The sequence below is a fragment of the Salvia splendens genome, chromosome 3, assembly GCF_004379255.2.
Source record: "Salvia splendens isolate huo1 chromosome 3, SspV2, whole genome shotgun sequence".
NCBI lineage: Eukaryota > Viridiplantae > Streptophyta > Magnoliopsida > Lamiales > Lamiaceae > Salvia > Salvia splendens.
The window spans coordinates 31,849,497-31,874,388 of record NC_056034.1 but is presented as its reverse complement, the minus strand read 5'-3'; the positions used below and the strand labels follow the sequence as shown (position 1 = coordinate 31,874,388).

The 24,892-nt window shown below is 40.5% G+C and overlaps 2 protein-coding genes across 2 annotated transcripts; one reads left to right on the top strand and one right to left on the bottom strand.

The window, feature by feature from the left end:
• Positions 1 to 5,334: 5,334 nt before the first annotated feature.
• LOC121796870 (protein trichome birefringence-like 34) lies at positions 5,335 to 6,975 on the top strand. The gene is made up of 5 exons (XM_042195642.1): positions 5,335 to 5,669; positions 5,780 to 5,954; positions 6,031 to 6,224; positions 6,384 to 6,545; positions 6,621 to 6,975. The coding sequence occupies exons 1-5, from the start codon at positions 5,335 to 5,337 to the stop codon at positions 6,952 to 6,954; spliced, it is 1,200 nt and encodes a 399-aa protein (XP_042051576.1). The 3' UTR covers positions 6,955 to 6,975.
• A 5,911-nt stretch (positions 6,976 to 12,886) lies between these two features.
• LOC121795680 lies at positions 12,887 to 15,467 on the bottom strand. The gene has a single exon (XM_042194242.1). It carries the CDS (start codon positions 15,252 to 15,254, stop codon positions 12,993 to 12,995), a length of 2,262 nt encoding a protein of 753 aa, XP_042050176.1. The 5' UTR covers positions 15,255 to 15,467; the 3' UTR covers positions 12,887 to 12,992.
• Positions 15,468 to 24,892: the final 9,425 nt, after the last annotated feature.

Below are 24,892 nucleotides of genomic sequence, written 5' to 3'. Positions count from 1 at the left end.
GATTCAAGGTCACAACGGATTTGGATGTAGAGTGTATCAGTTTCAGAGTATTTGGAGGAGAGATTATGATGAATTTGATTGAATGGACTGTTCGGCTAGGGATATGCAGTTTGGAGGAGGCCATAGGGCCCGAGTGGAGAGATAGGGAGCGGGGGATTCCCCGCAGGCATGTGGACTTTGAGCCCCAGGTAGCTTGGGAAGAGCTTACTCACCCCGGGGCAGGAGAGTTTCAGTCCACTATCTCCCGATCTATCCATCTAAACGATCCTAATCTACGCCTGGTTCAACTCTTTTTGGGTTACAACCTTTTAGGACAGTCGAATTCGGCAGTCCGGACATCGATGACGGAATTGTATCTTATGTGGTGTGCCAAGAGAGGCAAGAAGTTGCATTTAGGGTTCTGGACTGCATACACATGTCACCTCATCGCTACCCACCCAGCACGGAATATTTCCCTTTGCCATATATTGGGAATCTTTGTGAAAAACAACATCACCGTTTCAGAGGACGAAGACTTAACCCCCTTGACGATGGTGGACGCCCCAGGATTGTTTGATATATGCGGTATACATGAGGCAAGGCGTGCCACACTTCTACGCGATGGGAGAGGAAGCTACACCCACTGCTCGGTTGGCAGCAGCTCATGAAGCACCGGCACACGACCAGAGGCAAGAGGGGATGGAAAAAGCTGTGGAGGAGATAGCGGAGGGAAGCAGATAGATAAGGGCAGAAATGATCGGATTGGCATCAGACCAGGAACAGCATCAAGCCAGAATGGAGAAGGAAATGGAAGAAGTTAGAAAGGAGAATAAGCAATTGAAAGCAGAGATGGTCAAGCTAGCGGGAGTAGTGGAACGGATGTTGGAAGGATCTGCAGAGCAGAGGACATTGGCTCGAAAGCAAGACGCTATGGAGACGTTAGTGACTACTTTGGGAGAGGAAAACCATCGATTGATCACGGAGATGGGCCGGATGGCATCCGTGATAGATGTGTTGTTGAAAGAAGTGACCAGCCGGAAGAAGGAACCAGCTACAGGAACAAGCGGCCATGGAGACCAGGATGATGAGACCCACCCACCAGAGACAATAATAGACGAGCCCGAGGAAGAGAACACCGAGGTGCCGGCAGCAGCCGAGGAACCGGCGAAGGAAAGTGAGGATCACACTGGAACGGAAGAGGAACCCCTGGAAAAGCAGCCTACACCACCTGCCCCACGGAGGAGCAGGAGACTTCGCTAGACCAACCCCCCACCCTGACAAGCTAGTTTTTTTTAGCTTTCTGTTTGTTTTTTTAGTTTTTCATAATTGTTGGTGTTAGTTTTTGTTGCGATAGGTAAACTTCTGTGTTTATTTATGTGTGGCATGTTTTTATATTTTTTTTCTTGTTTCGTACGCATGTTGACTCACACTTAGTCCGTTGCACGGCCTAAGTGTGAGGAGTTTTGTATATATGTGTTTTGTTGGTTGTTGTTTAGGTTTTCAAACTTCTCCCACTTAGCCTATTCCATACTCTAAGTGTGAGAAGTTTTAGTTTTATTTTGTTGTTTTTGTCTGTTTGTCTATGTGTCCATCATACTGGCCATTACCTTTTCCACTTCACAGCCTTATCTGAGGGCAGACACTTGTGAAGTGGGAGGGGGGACGCAATGACCAGTATGATGAGTATGTATATATGTGTAGTTTTTGTTTTTGTGTTTGTGTCCCGTAAGTATAGTTTTTTATTTTGTGTGTTGATTGGGCTTAAAACTCAACCGTCTTGAGCTGACGGTGAAGGGAATTGAGGGAGATAGGACATGCTGGAAAACCGAAACCACCCTCCCTAGTACCTCCTAGTCAGGATAGATGATGTGAGTATGAAAGAAAAGCTCATACTTAGAGCCAAACGCGAAAGCCCTCTTCAAATGTGAGTTATAAGCTTAAAGTGGAACCACTTTCCACAAATATTGAAAAGAAAGAGGGGCTGCCACAAATTGCCTAGGATGAAGTGACCACGGGTAGCAAACACTGAAGGCAGTAGGAAACCCCCCATCCGTAAAAAAAAAAAAAAAAAAAAAAAAAAAAAAACCACCTTTAGAACCTCTTTTCCCAACTCTGTTACCCAGATAAATACCCCTAGCCACTGGGGCTGTGTGCGTGCAAGGCATGAGGCGAATGAAGCTTACTGGCCAGAAAGATGTACAAGAAAGCAGACTCCAGCTGGGCAAGAAGGTTCGGAAAAAAATCGACCAGGGAGTTATCCCGGGTCCACAAAAAGAAAAAAAAAAAGGGGAGAGAGAAGAAGGTATAAGGGTGGCGAAGCCACAAAGGAAAAAGAGAAAGAAGAATGTGGAGAAAAATGGTCAGAAACTTGACCACAGAAAAAAAGAGAAGGAATAAGGGTGGCAAAGCCACAAGATGATACTGACCAGTTGGAGACCCAAGCCAGAAGCGCCAACTAAGAAGCAACTGATCAGAAGCCTAATGCACACAGTCCCCCCCATATCAATAAAATAGAAATGTTGAAACTTAGAGCCTTAGGAACATCTACCCCAAAACACTACAACCCAATAGCCCCATTACAAGCCTTTAAGCCCTTCAGTAGCTGCACGTGAGATCCAAGTCCGAAGCAAGCGTGGTTGAGCATATTGAGAGAATGCGGTCCTAACATTCCTCGTGAGGTATGAGAGACTTAGTGAATCTAGTGTTTGGCAGAGAGTTTGGGCGATCTTGACAAACGGATGTACTGACCAGGAAGGAATGGGGGGTGGCAGAAGTTCAAGGCTATCTAAGGCCAGATTGCACCAGATCCCGAGGTAAGGGATGGTTGAAAATATAGCCCAATCTTTGTGTTTTAGTTTTTATTTGTGTTTGTGTGTTTTTCTATGTTTGACCAAGTGTTTTTTTTTGTGTCGTTGTAGTATAGAGTCTAGTTTAGGTAGAGTCGGTCAGGGGAGTAACCAGGCTAGAATTCGACTTATTCCTTTTTGTTTGTTCTTCACGCTTGAGGACAAGCATGTGGTAAGTGTGAGCAGTTTGATAAGTCGTATTCTAGGCCTAGGTTACGGGTCAGTATGATGTGCATAATTAAATTATATCTGCAAAACTAGTTGCTTAAGCGTGCAAGGTAAGCGTTCTAGCCAGTAGGCAGAGTTTCAGACACTTCAAGTGAAAAGGGCGTCAGGACGATTACGTACTGACCAGTATACATGCAAAAATGGCTCGAGATGGAGAAGGAGGATAGCTGGGACTGCTCAATCACAATTAAGGTCAAAGAAGTCATTTCACCGCAAGGTCTTACCCTAAAAATCAAGGGTAAGCCTGCCTATAAAAGGAAGCCACTTGGAGAGAAAAAGGTAGCTTGGGGGGGAATTCATCATCATCACTCTTAGGTAGAATTCTCTCGGAGTTCAGTCCTTCAGCCCAGTCCTGAATCTCGTTCCTCGCCACTGCCATGGTCACTTGAAGATCTAGATGTTCCTGGAGTTCCAGATCGTCCGTTCCAGCCAGCAGAACCGTAGTTAGAGATATCATCGCCCGGAGTGGCAAAACACTTTTATTCGCTTTCGTAGTTTAATTTACTTGCTTTCCTTACATTGGATCTTTGTTTGCTTTTGGATATTTTCTGTTTTTGAAGTACTTGTGGAAGATCCGAACGTGTTTATGATATGAAGTTGATTTCCGTTTCAGTTATGGTGTTGATTTCTTTTCCTTCCTATTCCGCCTAGTTAGCTTAGATCTAAGGTTCCTTGGTGTTTAAGTGCTGAAACTTTCCTTTCTTTGTTTCCGTCAAAATTCCTTTAGTTAAATGTGGAACTATTGATCGTGAGTGAATCGCTGCATGTGAAGTCTGTTTGAGTTCGTTTTCGTTTTCCTGCTGACCAGTACGCGGAGTTGCATTTTCTGTGTTTTGATTTCAGATTTGGTGTTCTTATTTGTGGATCTGTGTTCGCGAATTGATAAACTGTGTTTCCGTGTTGAATCTGGAAGTATTTTCTGATTTTAGTTTGTGTTGTTGAAGAAGATGATGTCCATGTCTAATGTTGGGGACCACTTTGCTTTTTAGATGCTTTTTGCTTTTTGTCCTTTACTTTTAGTTATAACCTGCAGATCTGTCAGCCTAGTCACCATGACTACCACTACCCTCTGAATATTCTGTCTAGCCCAAAATAGAATCTCGTACCTTCCAAATATTTTCTGTTATAAAAATGTCCCCCTATTTCCACGTACACAGCTGCACCCCTACACTTCTTTCCCCATTCCAGTCAGTAGGAAATTACCTTTAAGTTCTTGCCTAGGTAGAGACTCAACCCGAGCGTGGTAGCTAACCAAACCATCCAGAATATCACCACAATAGTTTTAACGCACCATCTCTGTGGGATTCGACCCTTACCACCACTATACTGATCAGTAGAAGTGGGTTGAGGAATTTTTGAAACCAGGGTCTAGGCTTAGTTAGGATCTCTATCCTGGCCAGTAGGATATATCCTTGCTTGAACGACACCTAAGCGCCCTGAGGTCCTTTCAATACTTGACAGAAAGATTTTGATATGAAAACAACATGAAGTTTTATAATAAAATTTCGGTATATACTGTAAATTACGATATACTGTGTATATACCAACTAGAATTATACACATATTTGTTCTTAAGAGTTTGTACTACTACTTATATAGGAGCATACTAGCATTTTACAATCCACCTACAAATAATAACTAAACAATTTTCCTAAATCCATGACCCCAGAAATGCACCTACAACCCTAAAATTGACGAGTCCAAAATTTTGAATTATTGCGATCAGACTTTAGTGTTGTTTAATACGTTCAAGTTACACTCGCCAACATCAAATTTCAATGAAAACTTTTGAACATAATTTAATTTTCTTTCGATGGGAGATAAAAATCATTAAAAATAAATATCTTATGTTTCACTTAAGTGTTGCCTCAATAATGTATTAATGTCACGTGCAATATCAAATTTAATTACTTTCTAAAGTTAACGATGGGGTTAAACACATATGGTGAAATTCTCTATGCGTAATAACTCTGAGTGATAACGAAAATGGGAAATTTAGATTTCGTTATAACTAATCAAGAGAAAAGCGATTGATATATAATTTTTTAAAATTATATATCAATCGATATTATGGTATAGTATCAGAAAGAATATTTTTCTAAAGTCAAATAAGCTCATCAATTAAATAACATTCAATAACATTTTTCACCACATTAACACATTGCCTACACCCCATGCATCATATAATACTCACCTAGGTAAAAACCCCAACATATTATATCATGTAGTATATATATATATCCAATTTAAACTTAATATTTTCACAAGACTAAAGGAGAAAATGGTGAGTGCAAGATTGAAGGAAATGGTAAATTGCTTTTACTTCCCAGCACTAATCATGTTGGCTATCACTGTTGCGTCTTATATTCGAATAGATAAAGCTGAATTCGTTGTAAGCCCAGACAATTTTATTTTATCGAAAGTAAAACAAAATGCAACTCAAAATGGCTGCAATTTGTCTTCTGGAATATGGATATACGACAACATTTCATACCCTCTTTATAAAGAGAAAGATTGTACTTTCATTGGGAATGACTTTACCTGTGAGAGATACGGGAGAGAGGATTTAAAATATCAGAATTGGAGATGGCAACCTCATCATTGCGATCTTCCTAGGTAATTAAATAATACATACGTTTATTTGTGTCAGATTGTGTTTTTCTTTCATAAATGTGTGTTTGTTTGTGTTAGACCATGTTACAAGAGTATTTTTTTTGTTAAATTAGGTTTAATGGAACTGCGTTGTTGGAGATATTAAGGAATAAAAAGGTTATCTTTGTAGGAGATTCCTTGAATCGAAATCAATGGACATCTTTAATGTGTATGATTGAACCAAATCTTCCACCAACCACAAATAAAATTATCGTGTTGGACGGAAACCTGTTAAAATTGCGTGTCGAGGTAAATCTGATGTGCAGAATCTTTTCATTTTTAATATATTTTTCATTTATTCTGACTGAGATTGTGTGTGTGGAAGGATTACAACACAACCATTGGATTTTATTGGTCCCCTTATCTTGTGGAGTCGGACGGTGATGATGAGTACAGGCACAACCAAAATCAACGTACGGTGCGGATTAAGTCTATAGAAAAGCATGGGATCAATTGGAATGATGCAGATATACTAATATTTGACACATTTGCGTGGTGGCTTCCCAAAATGACAATCCTGTGAGAAATTTGTTCTACCTAGATCATTACATTTTGTATGAACTAGTTGAGTAATACTTGCATTTTAATGTAAATATATAGTGTAGATTTATTGTTTTTATTTGAAATATGATACTTTCTCACATCTGTTTTATACTATTATTTATGTGTCGATATTAGGTGGGGCTCATTTGAAAATCCTAATGCAGTTTACCAAAAAGTGAAGTCATCGGGACGTCCATATAAAATTGCTATAGATACTTGGGCAAATTGGTTGGAATATCATATCAATCGAAATAAAACCAGGATATTTTTTACAAGTGCATCGCCTCAATCAATCGGGTACCTTTTAATAATAATATAGTTACATGTGTTAATTGTTATGTATGGTTTGCGCTAAATATGCATAAATTACAGATTAACACCTTGGGGCAATACTGTTGGATGCAACAATAAAAGAGAGCCAACATTTGATGATATTTATTGGCAAAGTCATCCAAAACATGTGATGAATGCAGTTGAATCTACCATAGAAAAGCTTAAAGAAAGAGGTGTAAATGTTCAATATTTGAATATAACACAATTATCAAGTTATAGGCAAGATGCCTACCAATCAGTTTATACAAGAGATTGGAAAGATGTACATCTCAAAGATAGAGATCCCAACAGGTCAGATTGTTGTCATTGGTGTCTTCCTGGAGTTCCTGACGTTTGGAATGAAATTCTTTATGCATATATTATTAAATCATAATTTTTATTTTTTGTATTTTATTTTGCGAGAGTGTTTTTACTTGAAAAATAAAAGGATTTTTTAGTTTCATATTTTACTACTTATGATTCGTTATGTATTGCTTAAACTGTGTTCTTTTGACCTTATACAACTTCAAACTCACTTAGAAAGTTGTAGGGATCTTCATATTTATTTAACACTCCCCAATTTATCTTGGGTATGGATGGTTGTTCATGGCTTTCAACTCTATCAGTTTTGGAGAATCTTCCTCACAAAATCCCAAAGAAATGGATCTTGTCCACTTACTGTATTGTTTTGCTAGTCAACTTGCAAAACGGTCATTCCAGAGCCTTTGTCCTAGCGCCAAGGAGCTTAGACATTATTGTATGAGGTGCCGAGTTAGAGCCATCTTGACATCAGTTGTAACATCAGTAAAAAAAACTTGCAAAACGGTCATTTCCCCTTCATCTGAATCGGACTCCAAGAGGTAGAGAGGTTCACTAGGCTGCCCAACTCATAATCCTTCTTTGGCTTCTCATCTTTCTCTGGCCTTGATAAACCAAAATAAAACAACTTTAAAATATTAATAATGAAATAAAAGAATGTTAAAGAGATATACACACCAAGCCAGCAACGACTCAATTTGATCAGGTTTAGATTCGTCGTCGTTGTTAAAGACCAAGCCAAGTCAAGATTTATGATTCCAATTACCCAATGTACAACTAGGGTTGTTGATGCTACGAGAAGTTAGTCAACTTGTTAAGTTCTTTTTGTTCGGAAAAGTTGTTAATTATGCCATCTTGCACTTGCAACTTGCAACTCCTAAGTTGAGCAATTGGACTCTAACTACTCTTCTTGAAATGAGAAATAAACGAAGTATATTAAACAAGATTGGTTAGTACTACTTATATTATTCTATCCGTCCTATTCAAGATGTCCACGTTCTTGAATGATACGAGATTTTAGGTAGAGTAGTTGTGTGTGATAAAGTGTGGAGAAAAATGTGGTTAATGAGGAGAGAGGGGAGAGGGATTTATTTTCAAATATAGAATGTGGACATCTTGAGTAAGACAAACTAAAATGGACAGGTGGACATCTTAAGTGGGACGGAGGAAGTACTTGCTATTTTATTGCACATTTTGAGAAAAATGAGCAGCACGGGAACATTCAAATATAATACTCCCTATGTGGAAAATGATCAATACAAAAATTGATCTCAATACAAAATCCAAACCAAATCCTGACCATGAGATTTGCTAATCTAATGGTCAATGACCTTAAAAAAGCTAACAATGACCTAAAAATGACATTCGTATGCTTGGTTCTGTATTTTTGTATTAAGAATGTGTTTTACATAGATCAAGACCCTTCCCCCCGTTCCATAAAAATATGGACATTTGGGACGGCACAAGAATTGATGCATAATTAGTTAAGTAAGACAGAGATAAAAAGAAAAAATAATTATAGTATTGTTAGTGGAGAATGAGGTCCACCTTATTAGAGAAAAGGAAGTTACCAAAAATGGAAGGGGATATTTTTACGGGACATCCCAAAATGGAAAATGTCCTTATTTTTATTCTCCCTTCATGTTTGTCCCTTTATACTCCCTCCGTCCCTTTATAGCTGAGTTATTTTCTTTTTTTGGAAAAAAAAGCAGTACATTTATGATTTGTTACTTTACTCTCTCTTATTTTATTCTTCCTTCATATTTCTACATTTTTCCTTTCTACTTTATTCTCCTTTTACTTAACCCAATTAAAAGAATTTTTCTTATATCCCATGCCCAAAAAATGCCTCTAATACGGAGGGATAGAGAGAATACATATTATGAGCAACTTGCAACCCTCAAATTTTATTGAAGTGTTCTAATTTATGTTATAATTTGCTATAAATTTTTCTTACAAAAGAAATAAAGACGAAGATGAAGATAGTTAATTATAATAAAAAATAAAGAAAAAGAGAATACAAAATAAAATAATTATATAAAAAATGAATGAATGATCTAAATATTTAATTATAAAAAAAAATACTTCAACATCATTTATTCCATATTAAAAATGAAGTATTTATTCCATATTAAAAATGAAGTACTAACATTCAGGGATATCTCTATAACAGATAACAGCCAAGAATAGTTTCATACAATTCATAGGCCAACAAATAAATATGGATTATTATGAAATTTTAGCATTAATTTACTTATGAAAATTGATTTTTAAATATAAAAAATATTTTTTATAAATAATTTCTTTTTTAAAATTCAACCAAAAATTTTACTCCAAATGACAATTATCACATACATACAAAATGTTCCACTAATGTTTTAAATTGGTATCAAGCGTTTCAAGTTATGCATAAATTATACAAAAAATTTTATTCACATTTAAAGTTGATAAATGGGCAAATGAAGACAGAAAAATAGGGATTAATTTATACTACAAATTTGAAACTTTTTGTACTCCTTCCGTTCCATCATAGTTGAGTTATTTTTTTATTTTGGAGAGTTTCTTTATAGTTGAGTCATTTCTATGTATGATAACACTTTTTCTCATTCTTATTTATACCCTCTTACTTTATTCTCTCTACTTTATTTACTTTCTAATATATTCTCTCACTTTTCATCTCTTATTTTTTTATCAATTTACTTAACACACTAAACAAGTAAACATCATTTTCTTAAACTTTATGTCAAAAAATTCAGGCTCAACTATGAGTGAATGAAGGGAGTATCATTTTGAAAGGTTGGTAAAATATTAGAAATATTAGTGCGATGTCGCAGTACACAACTTTCTTGACACTGTCTGTCTTGTGAAACAAAAAAACCTAATTTTTGCATCTTAAATCCGAATTATTTAAATATAATTGGATTGCTTGTAGGGCTGTCAAAATGGATATCGGGTATTGGATACCCGATACCTGAACCCGAAAAAATCGGGTAATTGGATACCCGGTACCCGAAAAATCGAGTTTCGGGTCGGGATCGGGTATTGGCTTATTGGGATTTTCAGGTATCGGGTTACCCGATACCCGATCGGGTAATACCCGAAAACCCGAAATATATATATAATTTTATGTTGGTGAATGTATTTTGGTACGGAATAGAGTCGGCTGATCTTGTTTTCGAAAAAGAAAGAGTATTTGTTTCTTCTGTTTCAGCTTCAGCTGCAAAGAAAGAGTTTTTTGGTATATGAATTTGGAGCTGTTCTAGGGATTTATGTTGTACTTAGTATATAATTTCATTGTAAACAGCTGATGATTTTTGCATTTTTTTCTTTGTAGTGGTGATTAGAGTCACATCCAGTTAATGACTGTTTAATTAATTTCATTACTAAATTTAAGGGGTGTAGTTAGTTTGAAGTTAAAGAAAAAGAAAAAAAATGATTTGAGCTTAATCGATTCATAACTAAAAAGATGAAATTATTTTTTTTTTAATCGGGTATCCAGGTACCCGATTTTTCAGGACTGGATATCTGAATCGGGTATCCGGGTACTCGAAATCATTTTCGGATCGGGTATCGGGTAGCAAAATTTGGGATTTTCGGGATTGGGTACCGAAAATTTCGGGTCGGGTACCCGCGGGTACCCGATTTGACAGCCCTACTTGTTTGAGAGGAAACCAAATAACTAATCCATGACCAAGAATTGTTGACTATAACCATCTGTCGTCTGCACAAGATACAGAGAAGAGTCGAAGAAGCAATGGGCATCATAAAGAGCGGCTTCTCATTCATTGTGGGGACAGCTTGCGGAGTTTACGTAGCCCAGAATTACAACGTTCCTAATGTTCGGAAGCTTTTCAACACTAGCCTTCTCATCGCCAAGCACATCGAGGAGAATTACCGCAAGCCCAAGAAGCGCGACGATGATGAATAGACCACAATTCATACTCCCTTCCATCTGATTTTTATGTTTTATACCTACAATTTAGATACCCTTGTGCAATTGAAGGGGTTCACTTTTATTTTTTTAGATTAGGGCTTGAAAACTCTTGAGGTGTTTATAAAGATGATTTTGGTGTTCAATGTTGAGTATTGAGGCTCAATCAATTTATTTGTGTGTTGATTTAGAAATTGTGATGGTAATCTATAGTAATTGATTGGATGAAAACTTGGATTCTCAGTAATGATTACCTGGTTGTTTCGCTTTGTTGCTTTTTGATGCTAACTTGTTTCTGTATGGATGAATGATCATCAAGTTTTCTATTTGAGCCGATGTTTGTTCAGCATTGAGCTTTTGGTGATTCCTTTGCCTGCAATATGTTTAATGGTTTTGCTTTAATGCCAAATTGATTCTGTAAGGATAAATGATAAGAAATCTTTGTACTGGAGCCAATGTTTAGCCTATACTTTGGCATCGGTTGATCGTCATCTTGGTTCAGCTTTGTGCTGTTGGTGATTCTTATCTAAATTACTCTAAGAAGGTAATGATATTACTGCTTGCCACTTATTGTGTAGAGTTGTAAGGAATGACACTTCTTTTGCTCATATATCATCCCTTTGAGATCTTCTCTGATGCCGTGTTTTCTTTTCACGCCAATGAATAGACGCTATTCGTTTTAGTTTTGGATTGGTGAAAATGTATATTTGACTTGAAAGTTTGTGGTTCTTTCCTGGAGATGCCATAATCTTATTATTGAACACTAAAGTTAATGTCCTTGAAATTGGTCTATGTTTTGCTTCTAGTATTAAGAATCACCAAACTAAAAGCTTAGTTTATAGCTATGTCACCTGGAGTGTTAATGAGCTATGTAAGCAATCAATCTACAGTTTCTGGGAATTCTTCCTAAAGTGATGCACATGCTTAGGGCAATGAATAGTTATGCTATTGAAATAGGTAAGCATGTACACAAAACATCTCTGTATTAACCCCACTTTCTTTCTAATATTATTAGCTTGGATTTGATGACAAAATAGGAATCTGATGGCTGAAGATAGCAAGGACATGGGGAAATGCATAAGCTAATGGATCACAATTGCATTGTTGTGGTTCAAAATAATCTCCTACTTGTAGAGGTAGTTGGACATGAAAAGAAGAAGGGCTTACCTTGAGAACACAAATTAACTTGTGAGACTATTATCATCTATAATTTGTATTTTGCAATTGCTTACGTATCCTTAAGGAACAGTTTCAGTTTGTAGACTGACCGTTAGTTCACCTCAGGAAGAAACATGTCACGATTTTAAGTTTGGGGTGTCAAATTCATCTATTCATGCTATGGAAATGTTTTTTTGAGGCTTTAGTATATTGTCTTGTAGTGTTTCTATTTCCTCTTGAATTGTGTTTGTGGAAATATTTGCTCATTAACTAGTAAATACTCCCTCCGTCCCACTCTAATTGGAGCATTTCTTATTCACGGGATTTTATGCAGGGTTGTTTTGTGAGTTTAGTGGAGAGAGAATAAAGTAAGAGAACAGAAAAAGCAGAGAGAGTGATGATTTCATTTTAAGAAATCTGTCATTTAGAGTGGGACATCCCAAAAAAGGTAAACGTGTAGCTTAGAGTGGGATGGATGGAGGATGTTTTTTTATGGATGTTTGCTTTTCATGCAGGTTAAACACTCTAGAAAGGTGCTTTCAAGTTTCAGCTATTTTCCTTTGTATGAAATTAATTAGTTTCTAAAATTAAAGAAAATTGAAACTGCTTTTCATGCAGGTTAAATCTCATATTTAGAGAATGACAATAGACAGGTAGTGCTTTCAAGTCATGGTTGCTTATGTTTTATATCCTATCTTACATTTTGTTGGCTTAGTCTTAGCATCATTTCACCTAGATATGTATCTGATATTCATGGTGAACCAGCTTTACTATGAGAAAGAATTAAACTTGCTTATGTAATTAAATGGTGTTCTTACTTAGCATTTGATAAAGTGACAGGGAAGTTTCTTTACTTGCCTTACATGACACTGATTTTCACGTTTCAGTTTTAGAAGTTTATCCTATACATGCACAAAGCTAAACAGCAACTTTATGTATTTATATAAATGTGTACACTATAAATATTGATCTTGATCAACACGCCAAATGAAATGCCTCTATACATACTCCTCTACTGTTTTATTCTAATCGATGTTGAGACACAAGTCAGGAGAAGAACTACTTGTTATACAACAAGACTCTTGATGTAGCAGATCATTCTCCTTGCCCACTGCACGCCATTTGTTAATGCAAGCCATTTTGTTTGGATTTGAACTCAGAGAAGAGCAGGTGCTAAGAATCTCCAATATCTTTTCTGTTTTGCCTAGTAGAAGAATAGCACCGCGAACGCTTTCCTCTCTCTGTTCAATGGAACTCTGATGGCATTTTATTGATATTGCATGCTGTAAGTTGGTAAGGCAAGCGCCTATTATGTCAGTGATCATGGCGGTAAGATTCTCCAACATTGCCTTACTGCATTCATTTGATCTATTTTCAGTTGCAAGCAGAAGGGTTTGGCATATTCTGTACATCGAATTTGCAGCCAAAACCTTGACGGGCCACTTTGAAGGAGTGTACTTTAAACAACCAAGTGCGTCATTCTGTCTTAACTCTGAAAACATGTTCTTTGCTATGTCTGAAAGCTCTTGAATTGTGTCTCTTGGGCTCTTTTCCTGCAGTGCCAACTGACGGAGATCCACGTCGAGCCACCTGTAGTGAAGGTCAACCCCTCCCCACACGATCTCTGCTGCGTTCTTGACATTCGTCAAGTCTTCATTAACATCATGGTTGTTTTCTATGAATCTAACATATTTAAGGCCTTGATGCACAGATTTCATCAGCCCTTTTAGGGATTCAAAGTCGGTGTTACTAGTTGCAACTGCAATACTCGTCAGCGTCACTAGAGGAAGAGCCCAGCTGTAGGGAGGTTCTTCAGATTCCAATGAAGGAACCTGGTAGCTGTCAAATTTATGTACCCCTTCAAATCCTCTTGATGGATTGAGGGTCTCCATTAGTTCTGTGAGCTGTCTCGGCTGCTTTCTTCTCCCCATTCTAACCCAGTGTCCAATAGCGTCCCTGTCATTTTCCATCATCACGTCTACCAGTTCATCCTCTCCTTCAAGGTGCAGAACATAACTGCTGAGATCCAGTTTGCAATTGCCTCTCGAATCCGAATCTGTATCAGAGTTCACAATTGCATTGTGGCATTTAACCAACCCTACAAGTTTCTTGCAGCAACGATGTATTTTTATTAACTGGATAACAAAGATGATTGATATTCGCCCGACTATCTTGCTCAAGATCACCATTGCTTTCTGGATGAAAATGCATAAACCTAATACCTTGTCCTTTACGGCATGCACAAGCTTTCTACTGCTTCGGCCGCATATTGTCAAATCCAGCGGAAGCGCTCTGAGTTGGTACAGCTTATGGACCCAGTAACCCTCTACTGATAATAACCCGTGTTTGCTTCCGTGTTTCAATCTCTTCGGGCACCTAAACTTAATTGCTATGAACCATCTTGTTGCAGGGGCAATTGTTCCTCCCACGACCGCAGCTGCCTGAGTTACCAGTATCAATGTAGTCGACCACTTGTAGTCCGACTCCCCTTCACAGAATCTGAAGCACCACGGCATCAGGTAGCTACGAAGTACAGCCTCTCCCAGAGTAACCGCAGTGAGGAGGCAGAACGCCCCTGAGGCGGTGCAAGTCGCCAAACGCCCCATCACGAACTGAGGGCTGCAGGTATGCGCCATCATCCAATGCCTAGCCAGATCATCTCTCATAATCTGAGTTATCGAGCCATTGCAACTGGTCGTTTCGCGCTCCTTCATTGCCACTGAATACTTCTTGCTGTACTTAATATCCAACACACACTTGGTTGCAGGAATTGCAAGCGACGAAGCGATCACGATCGCGAACAACACGACCATCAGAGACATCACGACCGCATGCTCGTACCAGAACACGTAAATGACCCCGGTGCCCATCTGGATGCAGACGTTGACGATGACAGTGACAACAAGGATCCCAAGAGCCACCACATTCATCATGAGCTCTTTAGTCTCCATGGCTCCTAATGAAGGCATGGAGTTTCCTATGGTCGTGCAGATGAAGGCGGTGCTGCTGAGCTTGGCCAGCTGATCATGGGCCTGGGGCATCGACGTGTTGAGATCAACTGCGAGCTTAACCGCGACGCCTATGAGAGTGAGAGTCGTTGCGTTGAGAGCGAAGAACTTGCAAGGGAACCAGAACTTCCTGTAGCGGAAGCCGTGGAAGGCGTCTACGGCCATAGCTATGGCGCAAGCTGCGGATGCTGCTACGACGTAGAGACCGATCCACGGCATCGGCTCGTTGAATCTCGAATCATCCAGTATTCCATTGATGGTGCACCCAATCTTGCCCATGTAGACTCACCTGGTCTAGTCTCCAGATTGATTATTTACTCAAATTTGGTTTGAGCGTTGAATAATTATTGGTATTGAAGTTGTTTGGGTGAGTGGAGCGTGTTGAACGTTGAAACTTCAATATTTTATCAGATGCATCCAAAGTTGCTGACTTTGATGATGATGTTTACTCAAACAAGACATTATCTTCAATATATTGGAAGAAGTAATTATTTGAGTGAATGAAAATTATTATTTGCTCTAACTTTTTTTTAATAACGTATTCCCTCCGTCTCATTTAAGATGTCCACATTTTTAAGTTGTAGGAGATTTTAAGGAGTTTTTAAGTGGAATAAATAGAGAGAAAAAAATAGTTGAATATTTTATTGAGAGAGAGGTGAGACATTTGTTTTTAAATACAGAAAGTGAATATTTTGAATGAGACGAACTGAAAAATTAGAGTGGATATCTTGAATTAGAAAGAGAGAGTAATTATTACTACTCCCTCCGTCCCATAATAGATGTCACACTTTCCTTTTTAGTTTGTCCCACAAAAGATGTCACATTTCCATTTTATTGAAAAAGTTCTCTCTCACATGAATATAAAAATTATATTTTCTCTCTCCATTTAACACACAAAATAAAACCTCCTAAAATCTCGTATCATCCCACAAATGTGACATCTTTTGTGGGACGGGGGAGTACCAGTTACTCTATCAAGTTTGTTGAGTCACCATTGACTTTTCATCTTGTATATTTTTCTATTGACTAAAGGCACATTTTGTTCCTTAACATATTGCGATTTTTTTATTTTGGTCCAAAACATTATCTTTTAAATTATTCGGTTCCTCACAAATAAAAACGAGTCACATTTGATCCATTTTGGACGATTCCATCAAATTTGACGAAAACCCTAAACCCAAACCTCCCTCACCACCTCCGCCACGACGTCCATCTTCCATCATCCCTCAGCCTCACCCACCGTCGTCACCGTCTGATCCCTCAGCCTCACCCCCTCCTTACATCATCTCCCTCACCACCTTCGCCACGGCGTCCACCTTCCTCGCCTCGCTCAACTCAGCAATCAATCCCCCGTAGTTGTCGCAATCGGGGACGCATCCCGCCCTCCCCATCACTTTCAACACCTCCACCGCTTCTCCAAATGAACCGATTTTCTAAAGAGTCAGAAAGAGGTAATTGCAGGTGCCGCAATAGGGGGTGTATCCGATCGATTTCATCTTCGGCAAAATTAGCGACGACGACGCCTTCCGGTGTTGGCGCAGCCACGATTTGAGAGGAGGAGGTGGAACTGCGGCGGGGGAGGCAGCCGTAGCGGAGGGTGCCTGGACGACGGAGAGGGCGAGGGGGAGGTGGTCGATGGAGAGGTCGAGGGTGAGGGAGAGGAAGAGGAGGCGAGACGACGACTTGACGGTGAGCAGCAGCGGCAGAACAGCGGGAGTCGAAAGCCGGCATGTCCGAGGAGAAATGAGGGTGCCGCGAAATCGATTCTGAGGCAAGAGGGGGATGACACCGAGAAGGCCGTGTTTCAATTTGGAACTTCTAATTGAGAAGAAAAGAGCGAGAGAAGGACCTGACAAAGATAGAAAGAGGGAGGAGGAGGACCGAAGGTGATGGTACGGTGGAGCTTGGCGGCGGAGATGCTGGAGGGGGAATTTCCGTCAAATTTGACGGAACCGTCCAAAATGGACCAAATGTGACCCGTTTTTATTTGTGAGGGACCGAATAATTAAAAAGATAATGTTTTGGACCAAAATCAAAAAAGCGCAATATGTTAAGGACTAAAATGAGCCTTTAGTCTTTTCTATTCTAAGGTGTGATACTTGCCTTTTTCAAAATCTGCTAGAGAAATTCTTCTATGCAAGAAACAACTTTTTAGATTTCCAAATTGAATTAGTCTCATTTTCTTTAGACTAAAAACAATTTTATTAATTAATTAATTTATCTTGTCTTTATTCTATTTTTATTGAATTCATTAAACTTTTATTTTCTTAAAGTGTTGGAAAGAAGCGCCTTTAATTAACTTGGGATAGTATTTTAAATTTTATTTTACATCTCTTATGAAAGAAATTTACGTAACACAACATTATCAAGATGTTCAAAGACGAACTACTGCCCCTAAATTGTCAATGATGACGCATTTAAACTTTTACAACTCTTCGATCTAAATTTGATGTGACGCATACTTTGGAATAAAATGCAAATTAAAAAAGGGACATTAATTTTAGAGTGTCCACGATTTCTAAAATGCAAATACAACCCTAAGGTGGCCACTCTCTCCCATAGCCGGCCCACCTTTGCGTCCTCGCCGCATCTTGTCGGCACCGTGCAATAGGATTATAGGAGCACCGCCCACCGCCGCCCCCTTCGCACTCAGCCGCGTCCCCGCCGAGTACTTGGAGCGTGCCCACGGCTCCATCCACCGCCTTGCCCGCCCTCGTCCACCGCAATAGAGGGAACTGCGACGCCACCGGGCTCCCTTATTGTGGACACTCTTAGGGTGTTCACTATAGGGGCGGTGCGCCGGCCGCCCCCATTCTGATACCGCCCCGCCGGCCTATAGTGGAGGGAGCGTCCTCCCCGGGGCGGACGATTTTTGTTGGGGCAGACGGCACTCCGACGAGTTATGTGCGAGGACGCGCCGGTCCCCGATCGCCGCACCTATAGGAGCGCCGGCCTATAGTGCGCCGGCGATCGACACGCCCCCCCCCCCCATTAATTTTTATTATTATTATTTTTGAAAATTCTACTATAAATATCACTCCACCACCACCCATTTTACACTCTTTTCAAACAATCTCCATTCATTCACTCTCTACACTTTCACTCTCTAAAAATGCAGGTGGAGACGACGAATCACCCGGCACTGACGAATCGGGATATGGCGGCTATCCTTCCTAGTTGTCGGGATATGGCGGCTATCCTTCCCAGCCGTCGGGTTGGAGTCAAACTCCCCCTCCGTGAGGATCGAGTCCAACTCCTCCTCCATCTCAGCCGTGGAGGTCGAGTCCCACGCCCCAACCTTTTCAGAGGAATTTGAGTCGGTTGGCGTTTGGAGATTACAGACCCAACCTCGACGCGGTTAACTATTGATGAGCTGCAGGTTCTCGGTGTCGTGTTAAGCAAGGGTGTATCCACCTGATCAGGATAGAAATCCCAGCCAACCTGAACCTGACATCAATAAATTCCTCAACCCACTTCTACTGGTTAGTATAGTGGAGATTAGGGTCGAATCACACAGAGATGGATGCGATTTGGGTAATTGTGGTGATAATCTGGAGGGGTTTGGTTAACTACCACGCTTGGGTTGAGATTCTACCTAGACAGGAATTAAAGGTGGTACTCTACTAACTGGGTGGTGTAAAAGTGATTGACATGTGGCTGTGTACGTGAGAGCGGGGGACACGGTGTTTCAGGGACATGTGGAAAGTAGTTAGTTACTATAAAAGGCTAAACGAAATATCAGAGAATAAGTGGTTGTTTGGTGGCTGCACTGTCAGGTCTGTAGGGTACCAGCAAGAAAAGTAAAGGACAAAAGCAAAAGTAACTAAAAAGCAAAAGTGGTCCCAAATTTGGATGTGCATGTTGTCTTCTTCAACAAGGATGCACAAAATCAAACAAACTCAGTTTCCATGGATGACACTTGCAGATTAACAACTTCACAATTCAGATCCACAAATTAACCCTCTAAAATTCGAAGATCACTCAAGTGAAATCCAGAACTACACATACTGAACGACATGCAAGGTGGCAGAATTCACGTAAACTCGGATTTCACATTTAATCACTTCGGAAACTAAATCTAAACAACAAACTTAACTAACAATCTCAGATCAAGCAACTCCAAATGAAATCATGCTTTCAACACTTAGAAATTACCGCGAAAACTAGATCTAAGCTACCTAGGCAGAATAAAACAGATTCAAACCGAAAGAAATGCATAAAAATAACTTCATTGCATAAAACGTTTGGATCACAACAAACACTTCAAAAGATAGCTAGTACTGAATATTCAACAGATCCAACGAAAGGAAAACAAGTAAAGATTAACTAGGAAAGCGAATAAAGATTGTTTTGCCACTCCGGGCAATGAAACTGCTACGACTACGAAATGAACTGGCTGGAACGATGGAAGGCGATTCTCCGGTGGACTGATGGAACTTCAGGTGACCATGGTTGTGGCGAGGAACAAGAAGATTTTGGATTATGCTGAAGGAATTGATCTACCGAGAGAGAGCACCCTAACTAAGTGTAAAAGTCGATGATCCTCATTCTCTCTCCATGTGGCTTCTTTTTATAGGGATGCCTGCCCTTGCTTTTTAGGATAGATTCTCTTTGTGAAATGACTCTTTTGCCCTTGTTTGTGGTTGATCCTTCCCAGCAATCCTTCTTCTCCACCTCAAACCTTTTTGGCATGCATCCTGGTCAGTATTGCACCCTTCTGGCGCTCTTTTTACCTGAGTTATCCGAACCCTTTCGTACTGACTAGGATCCTTTTCCTGCACACTAGCAACTGTTTTGCAGATATAATCTAATTAAGTACGTTATACTGACCAGTAACCAAGGTATAGAATGCGACTTATCAACCATTCGCAGCCGGAGACCCCTTTCCAATCCAGTCAATCTCCTTTCACCGATGCAGATCAAGATGCACTGGAGACGATGATGGGTCTGCTCAGTCCAGGCGTACCGGAAACGCCGGCAGCACGCGTGGATACGCCCGTTCCGACGAGAGTCGGCGGGTCCAGTGCGGCGGGTGGAAGCAGGGGCGGCGGAAGAAGCGGCAGCCGTGGTGGCAGCGGCGCCTGCAATGGCGGTGGCGGCTCGGGCAGCGGTGGTGGCAGTGAGGGTAGCGGCGGCAGCAGCTAGCGGTGGACGGGCCACGCACTACACCAAAGCGGAGTCCATTGCGGTAGCGCGGGCGTGGGATGCCGTCACATCAGACCCCATAATGGGCACCGATCAGACCGAGGGGAGCTTTTGGAAGCGCGTCCTGTTGGCATACAACGAGTTCAAACCTCGAGGCGCCAAACCGCGTGACGGGGAACAGCTCCGCAAAAAGTGGTCTAGGATTCTGCATGCCACCAAGCGGTTCAGCTCCATATACGAGAACAACCTGCTCAGTGCTGAGAGTGGCCGAAGCGAAGCCGACGTGAAGGTGATGTCTATGGCCCAATTCAACACGGAAGGCTGGCCGAAGTTCACTATGTAGGAGGAGTATCTTGTTCTCGAGCACTGTCCGAAATTCTGGGCCATCTGTGCACAAGAGCTGGCAGGAGCTCCTAGGGCGAAGCGTACTAGACATAACATAGCCAGGGACTACAGGAGCGGCTCACAATCATTCGACCTCAACGACGAGCAAACCGAAGAGCCCTCCGCTACACACTCTAGGCGCCCACGCACTCCGGGACAACAGGCCTCTATCCGAAGCGCTAGAGTGGATGGAAGTTCCTCCTGCCTATCGTCGGTCGCGTCGGGATCGCGCATCCCGCAGCCCGCCCTTATACCGCAACCCATGGCCCCTGGTCCCCACGATGTCTTGAGGGAGAACCTAGATGTGCAGTTGTTGAAACAACTGCAGGAAAACTGCCGTTTCTACGAGACCGCAACCGACCCGGTCATCAAGGGTATATACTTGAAACTCATAGGGGAGATCCAGCGCCAGCTAGGCTTGTCTGATGAGGATTGTACTGGGGCGGCCAGCGGCAGCGGGGGAGGCGGCGGAGAAGAGGAAGAGGAATCCGATTCCACCACCGAGTAGACGGTGGCGGTTTTTTTATTTGTATTATTTTAAATGTTCGTTGTATAATTTTACCGTTTCCAATACAACGAATATTTGGTCCTAATTACCTCGTTTTCTAGTTATTTACATTCTGATAATTCTAATTGATTTAATATAGACGAAAAAAAAATGATAAGTGACTAAAAATTTTGGGGCTATTGAAAGTGTCCACCTTATAGCTGCGGACAATTATTTTTGTGAGCGCGGACAAATAAACTGGGTCTGTGGACAAAAAAGGGGGCGGGGCTATTGGGGCTATCCGCCTATAGTGGACACTCCAATAGCCTCGCCCCAAAATTTGTCCATAGCCCCAAATTTATTGTCCACAACCCCAAAATTTTGTTTCCGCCACTATGATGGACACTTCCAATATCCCCAATCTTTTTTTCATTTATGTTAATTCAATTATATTTAAATTTATCGGACTATGAGTAATTAGAAGAAAATGGCTATACGTGAAAAAATTAAAATTAAACACTAAATTTTCGTCGTATTAAAGTACATGAAAAATTATACAACGAAAAATTTAATCTAGTGCAAATCACAAAGGTGTTCACACTGTGCCGCCTCCCCTACGTGCCCAAACTTCTTCAATCAAATCGGCCTGGAGTGTGGTATGTGCTGTGGTTCTGCGCATATCAGCAAAACGTTGGATCAAATATTCATTGCTCCGTGTTACGCCCATCTGGATCGGCGCAGAGGCAACACCGTGACTTGTACTTGCGCCATCTTCCGGTGCCCAGTGCTCTGCCGCAAATCCTTCATCTTCTATTATCATATTATGCAATATGATACATGCTAACATGATATTCGCGACATCATCTTCATGCCAAACTCGGGCCGGGCACCGTATAATCGCCCACCGCGATTGGAGGACACCAAAAGCCCGCTCAACATCCTTCCTAGCACGCTCTTGTTTGCGCGCAAAATATTGTTTCTTCGGTCCAACCGGTTGGTGAATTGTCTTGACGAATACGGGCCACCGCGGATATATCCCCTACTGAACTGCTTGTCGTTCGAACCTGCCACACCGAAATACGCATGCCAGATCCGCAAACGGTAGTCAGCAACGGCTTCCAGAATCATCGATTGATGTTTGCTTTGAATCCAGTTGTGAACTGGCCTTTCCAGGCCACGCATGCAATCGATGCTTCCTAACATTCCTCAGAACCCATGGATCGAACCGTGCATATCCAATAGTCTCTGACACTCATCAGGTGTGGGCTTTCGTAGGAACTCCCCACCGAAAATTTCCTGGATCCCTTTACAAAACTGCCTAAGGACCGTTAGGCTAGTTGTCTGACCCATCTATAGGTATTCATCGAACATATCGGCTGGTCCGGCGTAGGCAAGCTGCCGGATTGCTGATGTGCACTTCTGCTGCGTAGAAGCCCGATCCGGCCCGCGGCATCACGCCGGAGGGTGAAGCATCGGTAACGCTCTGCCAAATTCGTCGCTATATGGTTGAAGAGCCGTTGCGACATTCTGAATCGCCGCCAGAAAATCTCGGGTGGATAACGGGGGTTATCCACAAAGTAATCATCCATTAGACGCTGGTGCGCACCAGCGTGGTCTCGTTGGATGGTCCGCCGATGCGTAATCGCACGAGGGATCGCGGCCTCCACCGCCTTCGTCGCGCGCGCCGCTTCCTCCTGGGCGGCCTGGTGTTGCACCTCTTGAATCAGAGAATTCCACGCGTCATTCCACAAATTGTCCATTTCAGTCCACAAATTCTAGTGAGAGAAAGTTTTGGCGATGAAGAGTTGGAATGGTGTGAAAATAATGAATGGGATGTGGTGTATTTATAGGTGATAAATTGAATTAAAAAAAAAACCGCCGTCCACCGCCGCACTATAGCCGGCGCGTCTATTCGCAGCTTCCGCCCTGGACCGGCGCGTCCTCGCCCGATTACGCCTGATAACCGTCCGCCCCGAAAAGTTCGTCCGCCTCGGGGCGGACATCGCATACACTATAATCCTCCCCGTCGTCGCCCCAACCCGCGGCTATAGCTGCGCCGAACCATAGTGGATACCCTTAGAGTATGTTTGCTTCACTATATAATTTTGTGAATAAAAAGAACTGGAACGCGGTGCCATATACGAAAAGGATGGCCCACCGAATTGAAGTGTGTATTACGTGTTCAGTTTTCCAAAATTCCAATAATGACCAGGGGCGGACGCAGAAAAAATTGACGGCAAGGGCTGGACTGCACTATATATTTTTTTACAGTCAAATATAATTATATAATATAAAAATTGCAAAAATTGTAAAAATGCATATATATTTAATACGAAGTAGTCCAAAATATATCTAATAAAAAAAACATGTGACAGTTGTGGTTTTACATCTAAAGTGGTAGCAACTGAATTCTATGTGTTTTCATCCCAATGTTTTTTTTTAAAGAAGCGTTCCATCTTCTACGATCAAGCCAAAAAATAATGATTGAAGTACAATATCCATAACTCCATAAGATACTATCAACACTCACTAACATAAATGGTATTCTATACGACAATCACAAATATTAGCTTGCAACTAACCATTGTTATTACTTTTTTAGCTTGCAACTATTCTATCAAAATCTTATAAAAACAAGAGATAGAATATAAAATTAATAATTAATAACTTTAATACACTCCCTACTCACAATTTGTGTAAAATTTGAATATTAATTTCTCCAAAAATTTCAAAGACTCAAACTCTCCTTTACAAAATTGCACCGTTTCTGTATTGCTGCGGCCGCTCTCTGTAAACTTCAAAAACTCTTTTGTTTCTCTCGCTTTAATTTTTTAAAATTCTAAAGACGTATGTACTTTAAATTTTATACCCATTTTACTTAAATTTTAACAAAAAAATGTGTGCCAACTTGAAAAGGTGATAGCACTTTTAAAGAATAGGAGTACATTCTCTTTTTAAAAAGTTACTCTACAAACTAGTCAATGAATATAAAGTGGGGTCCATCTGACTTTTACCTTTATACTATTAATTATTTAATTCATTTGTGAATATACTTCCATCTTCCTTACTCTTCCAAACACCATTTTTACGCTTTTCTTCTGCATATGCTTATTTTTTCCTTCTTTAATTTCAGCCCCTCACAGTTATTCATTCCAAGATAATTTGTTCTTCAGTGGCATTATTTGGTAAGGGCTTAATAGAATTTTTTAAAATTTTAAAAAATTTGAAAGTAGAAAATATAAAAAAAATATTGGGTAAGGGCTTCAGCCCTACCCAGTTTCTACGTGAGTCCGCCCCTGATAATGACTGAACTTCATACCTCCTTTTCCTTTAATTTGTGTAATTTGGGGAAATCAAATAAAGAAAGGGGTAAAATTGTCATCTCGTATTCAATTTTTGGTACGGTTTTCCATGTAGATACTGATACTAAGTACCATATTTCAAAGAATAGAATCATGCATACTCCCCCGTGCCAAGATTAGGGCTGGACAAAAATATCGAAGCATCGTACTGAAAAAATATCGAAAATATCGATTTTTCGATATACCACAATTTTTGGTACGGTCTGATACCGTACCGAAATCTTTCAGTACGATAACAGTATCAATTTTCCTATACCACGGTATAGGGTGATATACCGAATATTTGGTATATAACGTAGAATCGGTATACCGCAGTATACCCGAATCCTCGGTGCATGCCGAAAAATCGGTGAATGTTGAAATATTATATAGAGTAAAAGCCAAAACTGGTCCTGAACATATGCTCATTTTATAATTTTGGTCATATACTTTATCTTTTGAATTTTTGCATCCTGAACCTGAACATTTCAACTCGGATCACAATTGGTCCTACACTAACAATTCCGTCAATTTTTAAACGGTTTTAACCCGAATGAGAT

Coding starts and splice junctions, on each gene's coding strand:
- LOC121795680 (XM_042194242.1), bottom strand. CDS start 15,254: ATGGGCAAGATTGGGTGCACCATCAATGGAATACTGGATGATTCGAGA.
- LOC121796870 (XM_042195642.1), top strand. CDS start 5,335: ATGGTGAGTGCAAGATTGAAGGAAATGGTAAATTGCTTTTACTTCCCA. Junction 5,670..5,779: donor CATCATTGCGATCTTCCTAG/GTAATTAAATAA, acceptor TTGTTAAATTAG/GTTTAATGGAACTGCGTTGT. Junction 5,955..6,030: donor TGTTAAAATTGCGTGTCGAG/GTAAATCTGATG, acceptor TGTGTGTGGAAG/GATTACAACACAACCATTGG.